Below are 18,738 nucleotides of genomic sequence, written 5' to 3' on the forward strand. Positions count from 1 at the left end.
GTCTAGAGCTTTACGTGTGTGGAAGCGACTATTTGGAACAAGTTTAGAAACCAAGGGTAGAGTCAGGTTTTTGCAAGCATTAAATTTAGGGTGATACTATACTTTATAATAATTTAGATTAAGAGGTGGTAAGAGAATCAAAATGTATAACCAGAACATGAAGTATTCTTAAAGCATCCTCTCAGATTGTTCCCAAATTCAAACACATAAACTAAGGACAGGTGGTTGTACTGGAAGGAAAATTAACATAAATCTGGTATCATAGTTGTTCTTTTCCTAGACAAAGAGATAGAATTCCCCACATCCCAGGAATTGTAGAGGCATTTAAATGCAACTGAAGGACAAAGAGGCATATTCGACCTTACAGACAACTTTTGTGATATTATGTTCTTGGAAATGCTGAAGCATCACTGAATTTCAGTTACTAAAATTAAGCAATGGAAAAGAAAAGAAACCTCTGCCCCTGTATGTCAACTCTGAAATATCCCATTATCATTAAAATTTACTTAATGAGTTCTAGGAAACTTGCTATTAAGTAGGTACAGAATTATAAGTTTTCATTTTTTTAAGCAGAAGGGGAAATTAAAAAAAATAAACCTTTGTAGAGGCTGGAACATTCTTAAATCAGTGCAGAAGTCTAATGATGCCTTTTTATTCTTGGTTCATTTAAAAACCATAACCTTCCCCATAGCTTTTAAGGCCAAGCTTCACTGCCTCATCTTGCATGAAACTTTCTTTTAACCTCTCAGTCTAAAGGAATCTCATAGAATTTTGTACCTGGAAAGAGTTTAGAGTTCATATAATCCTTTCATAGTAGAGATGATGAAACTGAATCATTATAAGTGAATGATTTGCCTAACATCACTCAGATGGTTAGTGGCAGGACCAGAAATGAAACTAAAAATTTCTGCCCCACAGCTAAGTGTTCCTTGCATGCTGCCCCTGCTGCCTTACTTCCATGTGGTTCTTCCTTTCCACCCATCACATTCTACTTGTATTTTCTTTATTTCCCTATTCGTTGTGAATTCTTGATTGGACTGTATCTGCCTTTAGGGAAGGGACTGCACCATTCCTCAAGGGATTGCAGGAGGAAGAAGGGACATTTTAGATTATTTTGTCTGTCTATCACTTTAGAGATGAGGCAACTGAAGCTTTGAGAGATGAATTATTGTCACACTGCAATAATAATGATGATAATGATGATAATAATAGTAAAAACTATTATTTAGATCAATCTTAAGATTTGCAAAGCTCTTTACAGGTATCTCATATGATTCTCATGACATCCCTGGTAGATAGGTCCTATTATTATACATATTTTATAGTTGAGGAAACCAAGGGAGACAAAGGTTAAGTGTTTTATTCCAGTCACACAGCCAGTAAATATCTGAAGCAGGATTTGAAGTCAGATGTTCTTTACTTCAGGTTCAGGGCTCTATCCATTCTGTCACCTGCCTGCCTCTGTGTTAGAATCAGAGATGGGATTCTAACCCAGGTCTTTTGACACTAAATTCATGCTTTTCTTTTCTTTATTTGTACATTAACATTCAAGATTTTACTTTGGCATCATAAGTGCCTTGCCTAGTGCCTTATATACAATACATAGTACTCCAAGGGATCTGTGTTCTTCTGTGTCCAATTCAAATGACTCTGGCAACCCTTCTTTTCTTTCTTTTTATTTTTATCTCTCTCTCTCTCTCTCTCTCTCTCTCTCTCTCTCTCTCTCTCTCTCTCTCTCTCTCTCTCTCTCTCTGTCTCTCTCTCTCCATCCATCATCTATCTATTTATTTTGTGTTGCAACCCTTCTACATGTGTTTACCTTGTCCATGGTCTCACCTATGTCTTTCATAAGGGTTGAATATATTTAACATGGGGCAGCTAGGTGGTTCTATGGATAGAATGCCAGGACTAGAGTTGGGAAGACTCATTTTCCTGAGTTAAAATCTGTCCTCAGACACTTAATAGCTGTGTGACTCTGGGCAAGTTACTAAACCTCTGTTTGCCTCTTGAGTTGAAGGAGAAAATGGCAAACTACTCTAATCTCTTTGCCAAGAAAACTCCAAATGGAACTAAATGAAATTTATAATAATAGAAGTCATTTCCCAATTGAGAAATGGTCAAAGGATATGAACAGGCAGTTTTCAGATGAAGAAATCAAAGCTATCTATTGCCATATGAAAAAATGCTCTAAATCACTATTGATTAGAGAAATGCAAACCAAAACAACTCTGAGGTACCACCTCCCACCTATCAGATTGACCAATATGAAAAAGGAAAATAATAAATGTTAGAGAAGCAGTGGGAAAATTGGAACACTAATGCATCGTTAATGGAGTTGTAAATGATCCAACCATTATGGAGAGCAATTTGGAACTATACCCAAAGGGCTATGGGACTATGCATACCCTTTGACCCAGTAATACCACTACAGGTCTGTATCCCAAAGAGATGATAGAAAAAGGAAAAGGACCCACATATACAAAAATATTAATAGCAGCTCTCTTTATGGTGTCAAAGAATTAGAAATTGAGGGAATGCCCATCAATTAGGGAATGGCTAAACAAGTTGTAGTATATCAATGTAATAGAATACTATTGTGCTGTAAGAAATGATGAGCAGTCAGATTTCAGAAAAAGCCTGGAAAGACTTAAGCAGACTGATGCTGAGTGAAGTGAGCAGAACCAGAAGAATATTGTTCACAGTAACAGCAACATTGTGTGATAATAAACTATGATAGACTTGTGATCCAAGAAAATTCCAAAGAACTCATGATGGAAAATGTTCTCCACATCCAGAAAAGAGAACTGTGGATTTTGAACATAGATTGAACCATACTGTTTCTACTTTTTTTTTTCTTTTCCAATATTTTCCTTGTGTTCTGATTCTTCTTTTACAAGATGACTAATGCAGAAATATGTTTAATGTGATTGTACATATATAACCTATATCAGATTGCTTTCTGTCTTGGGGAGGGGTCAGACACAACTGAGAAATGACTAAAAAACACACTTAACATACTAGGGGCCTACTTAGCACTCTCTTGACATTCTGTGGATGCCAGTGGAGTACCTAGACTATCTAATCTGTTACCTTTACTCTGCCAAACACCTGACCCATCTTTTCTTTCTTTTCCTCCTTCAATCAACATTTCTCTGTAGAGATACTTCATATCACTTTTCATACATAATTCCATGTTTGTAATGTTTTGCAATGAATTCATGTAGTCCGTTCAAGGAAGGAAGAAAAAACACTCAAATGGGGTTAGGAGTTACTGAAGCCCTAAGAGGTTATACAAATTAGTGGAAGGGCCAAGATTAAGACCACTAATTTGTATAACCTCTTAGGGCTTCAGTGTCTCATTTCAGTGAAGTGATTAGACTAGATCACCCTTAAAAAACAAACAAACAAAAAAGAACCCCAAAACTCTTTCAACTCTAATACGCTGTAAGTCTGAGATGCTTTAAACTCAAACAATTTTTGTATTGAGAGCCCTCTGAGCTTTAATACTATTTTTCTCATATCCTTCTACTTATCATTTTAAGATCCTTTCTAATGCTAATGTTCTATTGCTTTGTTTTTTTCTATTTCAAAGAGGTAATTGCTGCTTTAGCTCATGCTGTCCATGTTACTGGAATCCCTTCTGTGCTCCTGACTTGCCTCTATCCTTCTTTATAAATATATACCACACCACAGTAAATAGCTTATTATCCATGTTGATATAGGAAGAACTTATACACCAATAAAGTCAAAGATCATTTGAAACATTGAAAATATTGATGCTATATATGTGTATTACATATTGAAATATCTATAAAATACTCATGATCTAACATTTCTTTAACAACTCCAACATCCGCATTTCTCTAACCTTTCATGGAAGAGATGGGGAAACTTAATGGCCTATTACTGTGTTTCTTTCCAATGAATATGTATTTAAACAGGTCTGTTTGCTTATTCTCCACATCCTGTTTGCCTGAGGGGTTGGCTTCTTGCCTGGTTTAGAGAGCTGACATGACTTTGGTTTTGTGTTTGCTGGGCCCTGCTCCATTGCCAACCTTGTTTCCCCCCCCCCCCACTTATTTTTGGGCAGGTTTTGACCTGATGGATTTATTCAGTGTGAAGGACATCTTTGGGAAGAAAGAAGGTGGTGCTCAGAGTTCCTTTGTTCGAATGGGATCATTCCCGGTGGTGCAAAGGACTGAGTAAGTATGACTGACTCCTTGCTTCCCTCTTTCCTAGAACTGCCCTCTAACTAGCCTTAGGCAAGATGAGGGAAGGGACTGACTGACAACAGTTGTTGGCTCTAGCTGTGACAAAGGCCATTGCCTTACCAGTGGGTGGATTGCTTTGGGGTATGGAAGCCAGCAGATCTCCCACCTAGGTTTTCAGAGTGCTAATTACTCTCTTGACTGGATTTGTTTATTTTAACTGGTTTCTGACCCTTCCAAAGGAACCTCAAGATACAAATCAACATGCATTCATGTCTTCAACCAGGTTTGTTTGAAGACCCAATATGTGCCTAGAGAAGGTCTAGGAGTTGAAGGGAGTACATAAGAACACATGACCCTCGTCATCAGTAGTCCTTCAGTTCTCTGGACTTTGGGTTTATCGGATGGCTTTTTAGACTACAGGAAGACATAGAGCTGATATCATCAAGCAACTTGAAAATGTAGTATTGTCCAACTCCCTTCTTAATCATAGTGAGCTCTTTTGAATAGATCATCCATTAAATAATTTTTTTTTGGGTGCAGGGCAATGAGGGCTAAGTGAATTGCCCAAGGTCACACAGCTAGTAAGTGTCAAGTGTCTGAGGTCAGATTTGAACTCAAGTCCTCCTGAATCCAGGGCCAGTGCTTTATCCACTGCGCCACCTAGATTCCCCCCCTTCAATATAATTTTTCATAGATTCTACTCTACATAAGTTACTTTGCATAATGAGCAGAGGAGAGTGAATCAGGAAAAGTTTTCTGGAAAAGATGGCATTTGAGATAAGCCTTGACAGATGGCTAGGTTTTTGTTTTTAATTGAGCAGATCACTTATAGCCTGGTCCTTGAAGGATGAGTAGGATTTCAAAAGACAGAGATGGAGATTGAGGTCATTCCAGACCTAGAGAGTAAAGTAGCAAAACCACAGGATGAGGCTTTGAGACTGTTTATTCAGCTAAAGCTAAATGGGAATATTTGAGCTGGAATATCATGTATGTTTAGGGCAAGTATAGCGAGTAATGTTGAGAACACGGCTTTAGGTTCTTTGCTTCTGAAACTTTATACTTACTTTGAAACTAATTTGCCACTTTTTGGTCTGGTCCCAGAGCTACATAGCCATTTTAGATCTTATATATATATATATATATATGTGTGTGTGTGTGTGTGTGTGTGTGTACATACGTATATATACACACATATACATATATATATCCACATATATATCTACATATATGCATATATAAAACATACACACATGTATATAATAGTCTATAAATGAATAGATAGTTCATCACACACATATACTTATTTATTACAGTATACACATGAAAAAGACTTGGCAAAAGAGTTTGTTTGGGTTTTTTTTTTTTTTTACTTAAAACAGCCACCATTGGTATCTCATCAAAATAGTGTCATGAAAGTCAGCCTAGGAATTGTATTTCTCTCCTCTAACCCCCACCACCCCTTCACCCATGGCAATCAGGAGTAAATGGGGGAAGATGTACATTAGGACTTTAAGCCCATTTTGGAAAAAATATATCATGGAAAGAAAAAGGAGTAGTCTTTAGAAGTCTCCAAGTCTTGGTTCTGTGTTTATCAGAAGTGAATAATTTATTGTAAGTATATTTAATCAGATGGTTCTTCCACAGGACTGGTGGTGATTGTTGTTTGCCCTTTGTTCTCAGAGAGGATCATAACATCAGGCTGATGTCATGACTTTCACTTCAATGGATTTAAGTATCTCATTTTCTCCTCCAGAGCCACCTGGGCTCATTGGCAAGATATATATCAGCTCAACTGGAGATGGTCCTGGATGTTTAAGGCAATTGGGGTTAAATGACTTACCCAGGGTCACATAGCTAAGAGGTGTCTGAGGTTAAATTTGAACTCTGGTCCTCTTGATTCCAGGGCCAGTGTTCTATCCACTATTCCACCTACGATCTCAGGGGGAGGAATAACTTGATGGATAGAAGTATGGAGGAGTCATTTTAAAGTATATCATTTAAGGAGGGAGAGGTTTGGTTGTGGCATTACTGTGGTTGGCCCTAGGCCACCAAAAGCTACCATGAAGATGCTGAAGGAGGAATTAGTTGGAAGAAAGGCAAAGGGTAGATGATAAAATAAATTCCTTTTAATTCCACTTTGTTTTGAATCTGGCCTTAGTTCTACATGAGATGCTAATATAAAAAAGGATAGGGGCAGCTAGGTGACACAGTGGATAGAGGATAGAGGCCTTGGAGTGAGGAGTACCTGAGTACCTGAGTTCAAATCCAACCTCAGACAGTAGCTTTGTGACCCTGGACAAGTCACTTAACAAGTGCCTCCAAAAAAAAATCTCAAACAAAAAAAAAAGAGAGAGAGAAAGAAGAACATTTATTGAGAGCTTACTTCCTAAACAGAAGAGATTATGATGACGCTAGTAACTGGCTACATCTTCATGAAAAAGATGGGTCTTCAACTGTACTTCATAGAGTGGGTAGAATTCAAATAATGAGTAGGGAAAAGGCATTCTCAGTGAAGGAAAGCATCATGACATAGCTTTATGACTTCTAGTCAGAAAGGTTTGATTCCCACCCCAGACATTCACTGTGTGACCATGGATGACTCATGTAACTTCTCTGGACCTCATAGCCTAAATTTCTTCATATATAAAGTGGTCATAACAATAGCACATACCTCAAAGAGTTGCTACGAGGATCAAATGAGATAACGTATTTTTATTATTACTTTGACAATGATGATGATGATGATTAGGAAACATTATGTTTAAAGGCTCAGGGTTGAGAATTATCATTTACATGGAATTGGGCCAGGGGTTCATGGGGGCAGGGCTAGAGTAAAGAGGAGCAATGGGATCATAATGTCACAGGATCATAGATTTAAAACCGGAAGGCAGCTTCGAAGTCATCTAATTCCACTCTGCTATTCTCAAAATGAAAAAACTGAGGCTAAAAGGCAAAATTACTCATATAAGGCCACACAGCTAATAATGGCAATCAGGATTTGAACCCAGCTCCCCTGACTCCAAATCCAGCAAACTTCAAAGAACCACATTTCCTATAGCTGTCAGATACATTTAGATAGGTAGAATGTCCAGATTGTACAGAGCTTTGGAAGTCAGGTAGTAGTTTGGGGGCTTCATGTTACCTAATAATGGAGCCATTTTGCCCCCTATAGGCCACTCCAAATTTACCTTTGGCTCTCTGGCCATAGGAATAAGCCCTGCATCCTTTCTCCTCACATCATATGTCTCTAGGTTATTAGAACTTAGGATGTAAAGTTCATGTTTTTCTTGTAACTGCGAGGAAAAAAAAGCAGGGTCAGCCCTAAGAATACTGTGAAATAGGTGAAAGTTGCCTTGTGGTAGAGTGAAAAGGGTGGGTTAGGAGATAGAAAACTTGGATCTGAATCCTGGCTCTTATGTATATTAGCTGTGTGAACTTGGGTAAGTCATTTCTAAATGACTTTCAGTCTCTCTGAACCTCAGTGCTCTAACCTCTAAAATTGGGATAGCCTGTCTCAGGGGAACACTTTTGAGGGGGAAAAAAAAAAACATTTTGTAAGCTATAAAATGCTATACATTTTATACAGATGGGTTGTTATAGTCATCTCTGGTGCCAACTATCCTTTCATTCTGTTCCTTTGAGCATTTTCTCCCAGTGTCCCTTTTGCCACATCTGTCTCAGACAGCTCTAGAATTTCCTCTCCACTCCTGTCTCTACCTATACTTATCTACCTTGTTTCCCTTCTTCTTGTGGTCACTGATTGGTACTAGGGGAGGAAAATCTAATTGGAGAAATTGATTCTGATAGGTTCAATTAATCGTCAATAAGTAAGCAGCTATTTAGTATACTATGTTCCAGGCTCTGTGCTGGAGATACAAAAAGAGGCAAAAGACAGCTCTTGTTCTCAAGAAAGTGACAATCAAATGAGGAAGTAAAGAGTTTTCCTCCTCAGGTAATAGTTGTATATGTTCATCGGGACCTTCTAGAGACATAATCCATTTTACCAGTATATAATATTATAATATCTTACCTGGGACATGAACAGCATATGATACTGTTTAGGAAAATGTCAGACTAGGGTAAAAGACAACCTCCATTTGAAAGGATAAGGGTAGGTATATGAATTGACAACTCAGCAAGCTTAAAACAAAAGTCCAGGCTGGATGAACCCAACTATAAAACACTTCTCACAAAAATAAAGTCAGATCTAAATAATTGGAAAATATTGCTCATGGATAGGTCAGACCTATATAATAAAATGATAATTCTACCTAAATTAATCTGTTTACTCAATGCCATACCAATCACATTATCAAAAATTTAATTTATGGAGCTAGAAAAAATAATAAAATTCATCTGGAAGAACAAAATTCAAGGATATCAAGAGAATCAATGAAAAAAATGCAAAAAGTGGTCTATACCATACCTCAAATTGTATCATAAAGTAATAATTACCAAAACAAGTTATTACTGACTAAGGAATATAGTGGTGAATTGGTCAGATAGATTAGGTACAAATTGCATTATAGTAAATGACCATAGTAATCTAGTATATTGTAAATCCAAAGATCCAAGCTTTTGGAACAAAACCTCATTTGATAAAAACTTCTGGGAAAACTGGAAAGCAATATGGTAGAAATTAGACATAGACCAACATCTCACACTGTGTACCAAAATGAGGTCAAAAAGAGTACCTGGCTTATATACACAGAGAGATACCATAAGCAAATTAAGAGAACATGGAATAGTTTATCTGTCAGATATATGGATAAGGGATGAATTTAGGACCAAATAAGACAGAGAGATCATTGTAAAATTTAAATAGATAATTTTGATTATACAAAATTAGAAAGGTTTTGCATGAACAAAATTGATCCAACAAAAATTTTAAGGAAAGTAGAAAATTGGGCATGGAGGGGGTTGGAATTTGCAACAAGTATCTCTGATAAAGGTCTCATTTCTCAAATATTTAGAGAACTGGGTCAGATGTATGAAAACACAAGTCATTCCCCAATTGATAAATGGTCAAAGGATATGAACAGGCAGTCTTCAGACAAAGAAATCAAAGCTATTTATAGTCAAATGAAAAAATGCCTTAAATCACTTGATCAGGTAAATGTAAATTAACACAACTCTGAGGTACCACCTCACACATATCAATGTGGCTAATATGATAAAAAGGAAAATGTTGGATGTTGGAGGAAATGTGGGAAAACTGGGATGCTAATCCACCATTGGTGGATTTGTGAACTAATCCAACGATTCCGGAGAGCAATTTTAACTGGCTATAAAACTGTGCATACCCTTTGATCTAGCAATACCACTTCCAGGTCTATATCCCAAAGACATCCAAAAAAGGGAAAAGGATTTATTTTTACAAAAGTATTTCTAGCAGCTCTTTTTGTGGTGATGAAGAATTGGAAAATCAAGGGGATGTCCATCAATTGGGGAATGTCTAAATAAGCTGTGGAATGATAATAATGGGATATTACTCTGGTAAAAGAAATGACAAGCAGGATGGTTTCAAAAAGGCCTGGAAAGACTTCCATGAACTGATGCATAGTGAAGTGAACTGAACCAGAAAAACATTTTACACAGTGACAACAATATTGTTTGATGGAGAACTGTGAATGACTTAACTATTCTCAGCAATACAATGATCCAAGAGAATCCCAAAAGGCTAATGATGAAGCATACTATCCACCTCCAGAGAAAGAACTGATATTGACTGAATATAGACCGAAGCACGTTATTTCTCACTTTCTTTCATTTTTTTTCTCTTGTTTGCATCTTCCTGTACAAAATGACCAATATGGAAATGTTTTACATAATTGCACCTGCATAAACTCTATCTGATTGCTTATTGTTTCAGGGAGGGGTGAAGGGAGGGAGTGATAGAATTTGGAATTCAAAACTTTAAATAAAAAAATAATAAAAAAGGCTAGTCTGGGTTGGTACCTTGGTTTCTTTGGAAGACTAAAGATCAAAGGAATAAGATGATTGGAGAAAAGGGTGAACAAACAGTTATAGGAGTAGAGATTGAGGCTGGAAGTCCAGGACGAGATCAAGAGGCAACAAGTGAGCCATATTAGAGAAAGGGAATGTTTTTCTGACCCAATCTGTCTCTCTAAAGCTTTCACTTTCTCTGGCGATGCTGGCATCTTGCTGTTCCTGACTCCATCTTATGCTGATGTGCTTTTGTTATCCAGGACTGGGTTGTCCATGTTCTTTGCTGCCTCAGTCAATCCAGAATTCACTGGAAAGTCACAGCAATTGGTAGTGATTTCAGAATCTTGTTCCCTTAGGCAGATGGGGGGGGGGAGAATCTTTTTAGGAAGATGATGATTTTGGGGCCTCACAAGAGCTCCCTATCTATGCTCTGCAGCCCATACCCAGCATTAGCTGTAGGAGGGATTGCTGATAGATAAAATGGGACAGATGAAATGCCATATTCTTTCTCTCTCTCTCTCTTTCTCTCCCTCTCTCTCTCAATTCAGAACATATATGAAGACAACTTAGGGAAAAGAGAAAGCCAACATGGAATGAGATTATAAAACTAAGGTCAAGATTCTGTTGTATGTCTGTGTATATGGGTATCTTGAGTGTCCAATGACCAACCATATTATAAAGCTCTCTTTTTCATACAGTGACCAGGGAACATTTTCCACTAAATTCCTCCTTTCTCATCCTCTGGACAGGAACCTTTCTTAAAAAGCAAAACAAAAAACAAACAAAAACATTATTGATGCCTTTTATTTTTATCTCACCATTATCTTTTTTTTTTTTTGCAGGGCTTTGGGGGTTAAGTGACTTGTCCAGGGTCACACAGCTAGTAAATGTCAAGTGTCTGAGGCTGAATTTGAACTCAGGTACTCCTGAATCCAGGGCCGGTGCTTTAACCACTGCACCATGTAGCTGCCCCCATATCACCATTATCTCAAACCCTCCTTGACACAGAAAGGAGCTAAGCAAAATCATATGATTCAATGACTATCTGAAAGTATATGCGTTTTTCTGTACCCAGAGTTCCCACTTTTCTGGTGACAGATGGAAAGAATGTTTTATTATCTGGCCTCCAGGACCAAGGTTGGTCATGACAGAGTTTTGGCTTCCATTTATGGTGTCCTTTTTGTCTACATTATTGTAGTGACATGTATATTATTCTACTTTGTTTACTTAAATCTGCAGCAGTTCATAGAAGTCTCCTCCATGTTTTTCTAAAGGCAACTAGGTTTCTCAGTGGATAGGGTTCTGGGCCTGAAGTCAGGAAGACCAGAATTCAAATCCAGACCAGGACATTAACTAGTGGTATGATAGTGGCAAAGTCACTTAACCTTTGTCTTTCTTAGTTACCTCAATTGTAAAATGGGAATCATCATAGTACCTACTTCTGGAGGTTGTTGTGGGGTTGAAATAAGAGAATATTTATAAATTGTTTTGCATAGGGTCTACATACTTAATAGATGCTTAATAAATATTAGTTTCCTTCCTCAGAATTTTTTGTATTTATCATTTATTCCTTCATGATTAAATTTCATTATGTTAATATAGTAGTTTGTATAGCCATTCAATGTATAGCCAATCAATGGGCATTCACTTTGTTTCCAGTTCTTTGATGTCTCAGGAAATGTTGTTATGAATATTTTTAAATATATAGGACATTTTTCAGTTATTTTCTTAACTATAGGAGGTTCAAAGAGACTGTACCCTGGATAAAAGGTGGATCCAGTGTCATTGAGATTTATAGCATTACCAAGAAAAAATGAATTTACTTCTGCCATATGTGATTAGCTCTCATGTCAAGTTCTCTCCCATTCTCCAAAAAAAGTGGGGTCTCTGATAACCTTGACTTCCACAATAGTCTCTTCGTTATATCTCTTCATATACTGTATCTGGGCCCATCTCCAGTCTTCCTGATGTATATTTTGTCACTGGACCCAGATGGCTCCAGAGGAGAAAGTGAGGCTGGTGACTCTATACAGTCCTCCCTCACTGAAATCCACTTTATTGCAAGTCATGGCATCATCTCGTGATGTCATGGTCAAACAAGAACAATAGTCACGAATACTTTCTTGCTCTGACAAAAAAAGCCACAAGGTAAAAACTGCCAACACCCAACAGCACTTGTTAGCCAAATGGGACCCCAAAATAGGATCCTTATCTCCTAGAGAACAAGCTCTGTCCTTAGTAACTAAAGCCCCAGAATAATGTCAAGACATCTAAAATTGAGACACAAAGAACAAAAGTAGATCCCCAACAAATGAAGGATGATATGAGTCTGACAGACAATTGAACTATATTGATATTATAATATCACTATCTTTATACCGGAGAGCAGCAAGCCGATCCATGGGGATATGAACATTAAAATGCAGTATAAATGAGATTCATTGTGATAAGGATATCCTTCGTGACATTTTCCCATTATTGGTGCTTCCACTCTAGAGCCCAAAGAATAGGATTTACTTCCAACAGTGTTGCCCACATGCCACTGACATCAGAAATGCTAACAGTTCCTGAGAATGGTGAGGTTCCTATTAATTTTCCCATATAATGGGAACAATTATGTGTGGAGTCAGAAGAAATTGGGTTCGCATACTGGCCGTTTTACTTACTAACAACCTTGGGAAAAGTCACTGCATGATGTTAGACAAGGTATTTCATCTCTCTGGGATTCAGTTTCATTATCTACAAAATGGGGAAAATACCATTTGTAGTGCCAACCTCACAGGATTCTTCTGAGAATCATATAATAATAAAATTTTAGGAGTTGGGGGGGGAGCCGGGAGCGGATCTCAGCTTCCATCCAGTCCAACCCAAACCCATACTGAAAGGAATTTGCATTTTAACATACCTGACAATTTCCATTGCTTAAGTATGCCCAAGGAGAAAGAACCTACAACTTTTCAGGGCCACTCGTTCCATTTTTGGATGGCTCTAATTGTTAGAGATTTTTTCCTAACATCAAACATAATTTGCAACTTCTGTCCAAGACTCATGGATCTTCCCTTTAGGGCAAAACAAAGCAAGTCCAATCCCTTCTCCACATGACAGCCTTCAGGTACTTGGATGACTAGTGTGTCCCCACTTAGCCTATTTTATCTGAATCCTCAGTTCCTTCAACCAATATTCTCCTCACATATACTTGAGGCCCTTTACCTTCCCAGTTGCCCTTTTTTGATGCTTTCTGGCCTATCATTGTCCTTAAACCAAATCTAGAATTGATGGAGTCTGACCAGGTCAAGAAACTACCATCTCCTTAGTCTTGCAAACCAGGCTTCTATAAATGCACCTCAAAGTTCTATTGGCTTTTGTTTTTCTTTTTTGTCTGCCACATCACCCTGCTGATTTAAAATTCACTTTGCAGTTCTACTAAATTTCTCTGTTCTATTTTTGGACAAAATGTTGTCTAACACTTTCTGTCCTAAACTATACCTGGAGGGTTGAATTTTTTTTTACCTCAAATGAAAAAATTTGCATTCCATTCCTATATTGAATTCTTTCTTATTCAATTCAATCCAATTTTCAACATAATTTCTGGAGGATCCTAATTCTCTCTCAGCCTGTGTGTTAGCTTTGTTTATTGTTTAGTTGTTTCAGTTATGTCTGACTCTTCATGACCCCATTTGGGTTTTTCTTGGTAAAGATACTGGAGTGGTTTGCCATTTCTTTCTCCAATTCATTTTACAGAAAAGGAAACTGAGGGTTAAGTGACTTGCCCAGCATCACACAGCTAGTGTCTGAGACCATATCTGAACTCAAAAAGATGAGTGTTCCTGAATTCGGACCCAGCACTATCCACTACCCTTCATCTGTAGAAGGGAGATAATAATACCTGTACTGCTTTTCTCATAGAGTTATCATCACCCTCTAATGAAATCATGTTCATGGGGTGCTTTGTAAATTTTAATTTTGTTATTCTTATTATACATGCAAAGTACTTTGTAAATGGTAAAAAATAAGCTCTTATGCTCATTTATCTACAAAATCTGCCTCTTTTTTTTTTTTTTTAGCTTCTGTTACTTGTCTCAAATAAGTATAGATCTTGAGTCTAATGATACCCATAGACATATTTCTTCCTGGGGAAGTAATATCTAAAAACGGCTCCTGTCATGAGGATTTCTTTTGGGGGGTGGGGAGAGCAGTGGAAGTATTTTCATATGGAAAAGCTAAATCTTATCTTTTCCTTCTGATCCCCAGGGCTGGCCATAATATATTTGGATCTACATCTGAAAGGGACCTTAAAGGTCATTTTATCTAAAATTGAGACCCATGGATGTTAAATAACTTGCCTAAGGTTACCCAATTAATAATTAGCTTAGCTGAAATTCATAATTAGGTCCTCTGACTCCCAATTCAGTTCCTTCTCTTTATTACTCTACCCGACACCCTAGATTTCAGGCTTTTCCCTGCCTTGACCTCTGAGATTCTTTCTCCTGCTACTTTGTCTTCTCTTTTTCTGAATTCTTAATCCATAGATCCTTAGCTTTTGATGATTAACTAATGTGCTAATATGTCGGTTTTTACCTTATCATTTCCAGCCCCTTGGAAGACATGTCACTCCTGGAAACTGAGAGGCAGAGTCCTTCCAGTAGGATGGTCCCAGGCCCAGACATCTGTATATCTTGCCCCTGTTCTAGCTCCTCTCCTCACTCATCTAACCCTCTTTCTACCCACAAGCCCATGTTTGGGTTTCCCTTTTTGGTTTCCATATCTGAAACTTCCTTGTTAGCACCCATTACCATGGCATATGCCTTCCCAAGAGGAACACTGCTTAGACAGCATCTCATTGTTTTAACTTGCTCTCTATGCCTTCAGCCCATTTTCCTTCTTTCAGCAGCTGTGGACAAGATGTACTTTCTGCTGTTTTGGAATCAGTTGCATCTATTTTTGAGGGCTGGCTCTGTTTTCTTTGCTTATATAAACATCCAGGAGCACTGGAAAGGAATCATAGGTAGGCAGTATGGAAAACAACCCTACTCCTTTGGTTTGTGACCTCATTAACACTGAGACCGTTTAAACTGAGTTTCCATGAAAATGAAAACTCAAGAAAAGTGAGAATTGGAGTTTGATTGAAATAGAAATGGGCCCAAGGTAATTTTGTGGATTGTATCACACCAGGCAGCTGAAGAAAAGAAATCAAACTTCAAAGAGAATAGAGGACATTTGTATATTTTCTCAGTCAGGAATTGTGTGAGCATTTTGTTCGGTTTGGGAATAATAGATTTGAAGTTGGAAGGGACTATAGTGTCATGAAGTTCCAAATCCTCATTCATATCGATCAATTAATAGCGAGTGTTATAAAGAGCCTACTGTATTTAGATGTCTTCTTAGGTGCCAGGCATACAGGGAGAAAAGGAAAACAATTCCTGACTTCAAGGAGCATACTTTCTATTAGGGGAGACACGTACAGCTATAAAATATATACAAAATAAATATATAAGTAGAGATAAAATTATATAAGATGCTTTCAAGATTTTTTTTGAGGAAATCACCAGTAGCTGAGAGATAAGAAAAAGGGTCATGTAGGTCATATAGAAGCTGACACTTGACCTGAACCTTAAAGGAAACAGTATTGAAGAGGTGAGTGGCATGAGTGATAGCTTATGCAGGGATGGGAAACGATAAGACTGAGAGGTCCAGTCACTTTCTGAGGTTTTAGAGATCAGATCAAACCCAGGTCTTAGGACTCCCAAATCACCATCCTTTCCATTACATCTTCTTGTCTCCAGTGCTTCATACTTCTCCGAAAACTCTAATTTTAATTCAATTTGACCAATGTCTAAAAGCTGCTTAGATGCTCTATTCTGTACTAGATGCTGAGAATGTAAATGTGTTTATGAAACAGATCTTAGACTTTACAAGCTAATGGTAGAGAAAAGACATCTACACAAATAATTATGTGTATTAGAACACAACAGAGAATGTGGTGGGTGCAAAGGAGAGGCCTAGGTAAAATTATATGAGAAATTTGAGAGATATCTCACTCTAACCTGAAAAAGTTAATGAGGGGAGGCTAGGTGGCACAGTGGATAAAGCACCGGCCCTGGAATCAGGAGTACCTGAGTTCAAATCCGACCTCAGACACTTAACACTTACTAGCTGTGTGACCCTGGGCAAGTCACTTGACCCCAATTGCCTCACTAAAAAAAAAAAATGTTAATGAACATTTAACGGAGGAGGTTATAACTAAATTGGATTCTGATTTAAGAGAGAAACTTCACAAGGCAAAAATACATGACAGGTTTGTTTGTTTGTTTTCTTTGTGTGTTTTTTTAATGAGTGTGGTATGTATAAAAGGTTGGAGAGACATAATTTCTGGGTAATTTAATCATTTTATTAATAATGCCAGCATTTTAATAAAAGGGTGGTCATTTGGTCATCTCTGTCTTAGACCAAAGACAATAATGGCTGGTGGGTTTGCCCCACCTGGGTGGGATCTGGATAGAGGAGAAGGTTAATTCAACCTTCAGAGACTGAGGTCTTGAAATGAGGATTTAAAAATAAAGGCGGTGGCTAGAATCTCCCCAAATCATTGGTAATTAATAATCATTTCTCATGAGGAAGGGAAGATCAATTCCAGACATAGGGAACATAGCTAGCAAAGGTAAGAGTTAGGAGAAGACAATAAAAGTAGAAAAAGTATGGGAGAGAAATGAAGTAGGAGTAGAATCTGTAAGATTTGGACTAACATGTCCATATATATTGATCCATATATCCTACATATCCCACAAAGTTCAAAGACACAAAGAAAAGCTTCACATTGGCCTAAGTTTTCGTTGTAGCTTTTATAGAAACAATTAAGGAATGCATAATAATTTGGTCATATATTAATACAATAAGATATTATTGTGCCATAAGAAAAAATGAATATAAAGTTAAACAGCAAGTTAAGACTTGTATTAACTAATAGAAAGTGAAGTGAGTAGACAGGAAAATAATATACACAATGATAATAATATGAATTTTAAAAATCATACTAAAAACCAAACAAAACTCACCCCTCCCTGAACAACCCCACTCCCCACTCCTGAAACTGAATTCTAGGTAGTTATAATGAATCAATTTGAACCTGAACGGGATATGAGAAGATGCACTTCCCTCCTTTTTGCAGAGGTGGGGAACAATGGGTATGATGCCTCATAATATTGTCAGACTCAATTGACTTGTTGATTAATTTTCCTTCCCCACCTCCCTTTCTTTTTGCTTCACGTAAACAGGAAGGGCTTTGTCCATAGGAAATATCGGGGGCAAGGACTTTGTATCTGGGAAAGAAGGGCAATGTAAAGCAAAAATATAAATAAATTTTTGGAAAAATCTATATGATTTGATCGGATGATGTGTATGAGAGAGAGAAAAAAAGCCAAAATTAACTTCAAGGTGTCAAGCTTTGGTGCCTAGGAACCTGCTGGTATTGTAAATGAAATAAAGAAGTCAGTGATAAGAACAGCTTTTTGGGGGAAGTTGTTGTGTTTCAGTTTGAAATGAGAAGTCTAGCCACCATTTTGGCATAGTGATGGAACCGCATTTTCACCAATGGAAGTATTCCCTCAATCAGTGCTGACCATAAAACCTTTTTGCCTTCCCATCTTGTTTGATTTGATTTTTGACTCTCTTTCTAAACATCCACAATAGAAGATCAGTCAATCAGCAGTTTCCTACAATATGTCTCATTCACTGTGCTAGTTACTAGGAATACAAAGACAAAAATGAAATAACCTTTGACCTCAAGAAGATTGCATTCTGTGGGAGTTATATGTATACACACACACACACACACATACACACATACATATATATGTAATATGTATATATATTTACGCATACAATAAATACAAGAATATTTGGGAGGGAGGGCACTAGCCTTTGCAAGGCAGATAAGCAACAGTTTGATATAGAAGGCAGTACACTTGATTTCAACCTTGAAGGAAGCAAGAAATTCCAAGAGGCAGAAGAGTGGAGGGAATTGCATTCTAGGCATAGGGAATTACATGTAGAAAGGAATAGAGGAGCAGCTGGGGGCACAGTGGATAAAGCACTGGCTCTGGATTCAGGAGGACCTGAGTTCAAATGCAACCTCAGACACTTGACCCTTACTAGCTGTGTGACCCTGGGCAAGTCACTTAACCCTCATTGCCCCACCAAAAGAAAAAAAAAAGAAAAAAAGAAAAGAAAGGAATTAGGAGTGTTGTGTGAGAAGCATAGCAAGAAGGCCAATTTTGGTTGGACACAAACTGGGGGAAGGGGAGTAATGTGTAATAAGACTAGAAAAGTAAGTTGGGACTAATATCTAACAGGAATTGATATTTTATTTAGAGGCAATAAAGAACTTCTAGAATTTAGTAGGCAAAAGATTTACTAGGAAATATTCCTGTGGGAAGCTAGTGCTTTATTGTGGAACTCAAAAATCCACATGTCATCTTCCAAAACTGGAATTGTATATTTCTTAATTGTATATTTCTGAACTGAGCTCAGAAAAGAAAAGAAAAAGGCAGAAGAAGGTGACAAGAAATTGAGAAATTTCAGA

General features: G+C 37.5%; 1 protein-coding gene across 1 annotated transcript in view; it reads left to right on the forward strand.

The window, feature by feature from the left end:
• Window positions 1–18,738, forward strand: part of COL22A1 (collagen type XXII alpha 1 chain) — a 567,886-nt gene that overhangs the window by 105,488 nt on the left and 443,660 nt on the right. The window contains 1 exon segment of the mRNA XM_043991519.1: window positions 4,091–4,202. Within this exon segment, the coding sequence (XP_043847454.1) occupies window positions 4,091–4,202 (112 nt within the window).

This window comes from Dromiciops gliroides, chromosome 1, assembly GCF_019393635.1.
Source record: "Dromiciops gliroides isolate mDroGli1 chromosome 1, mDroGli1.pri, whole genome shotgun sequence".
Taxonomy (NCBI): domain Eukaryota; kingdom Metazoa; phylum Chordata; class Mammalia; order Microbiotheria; family Microbiotheriidae; genus Dromiciops; species Dromiciops gliroides.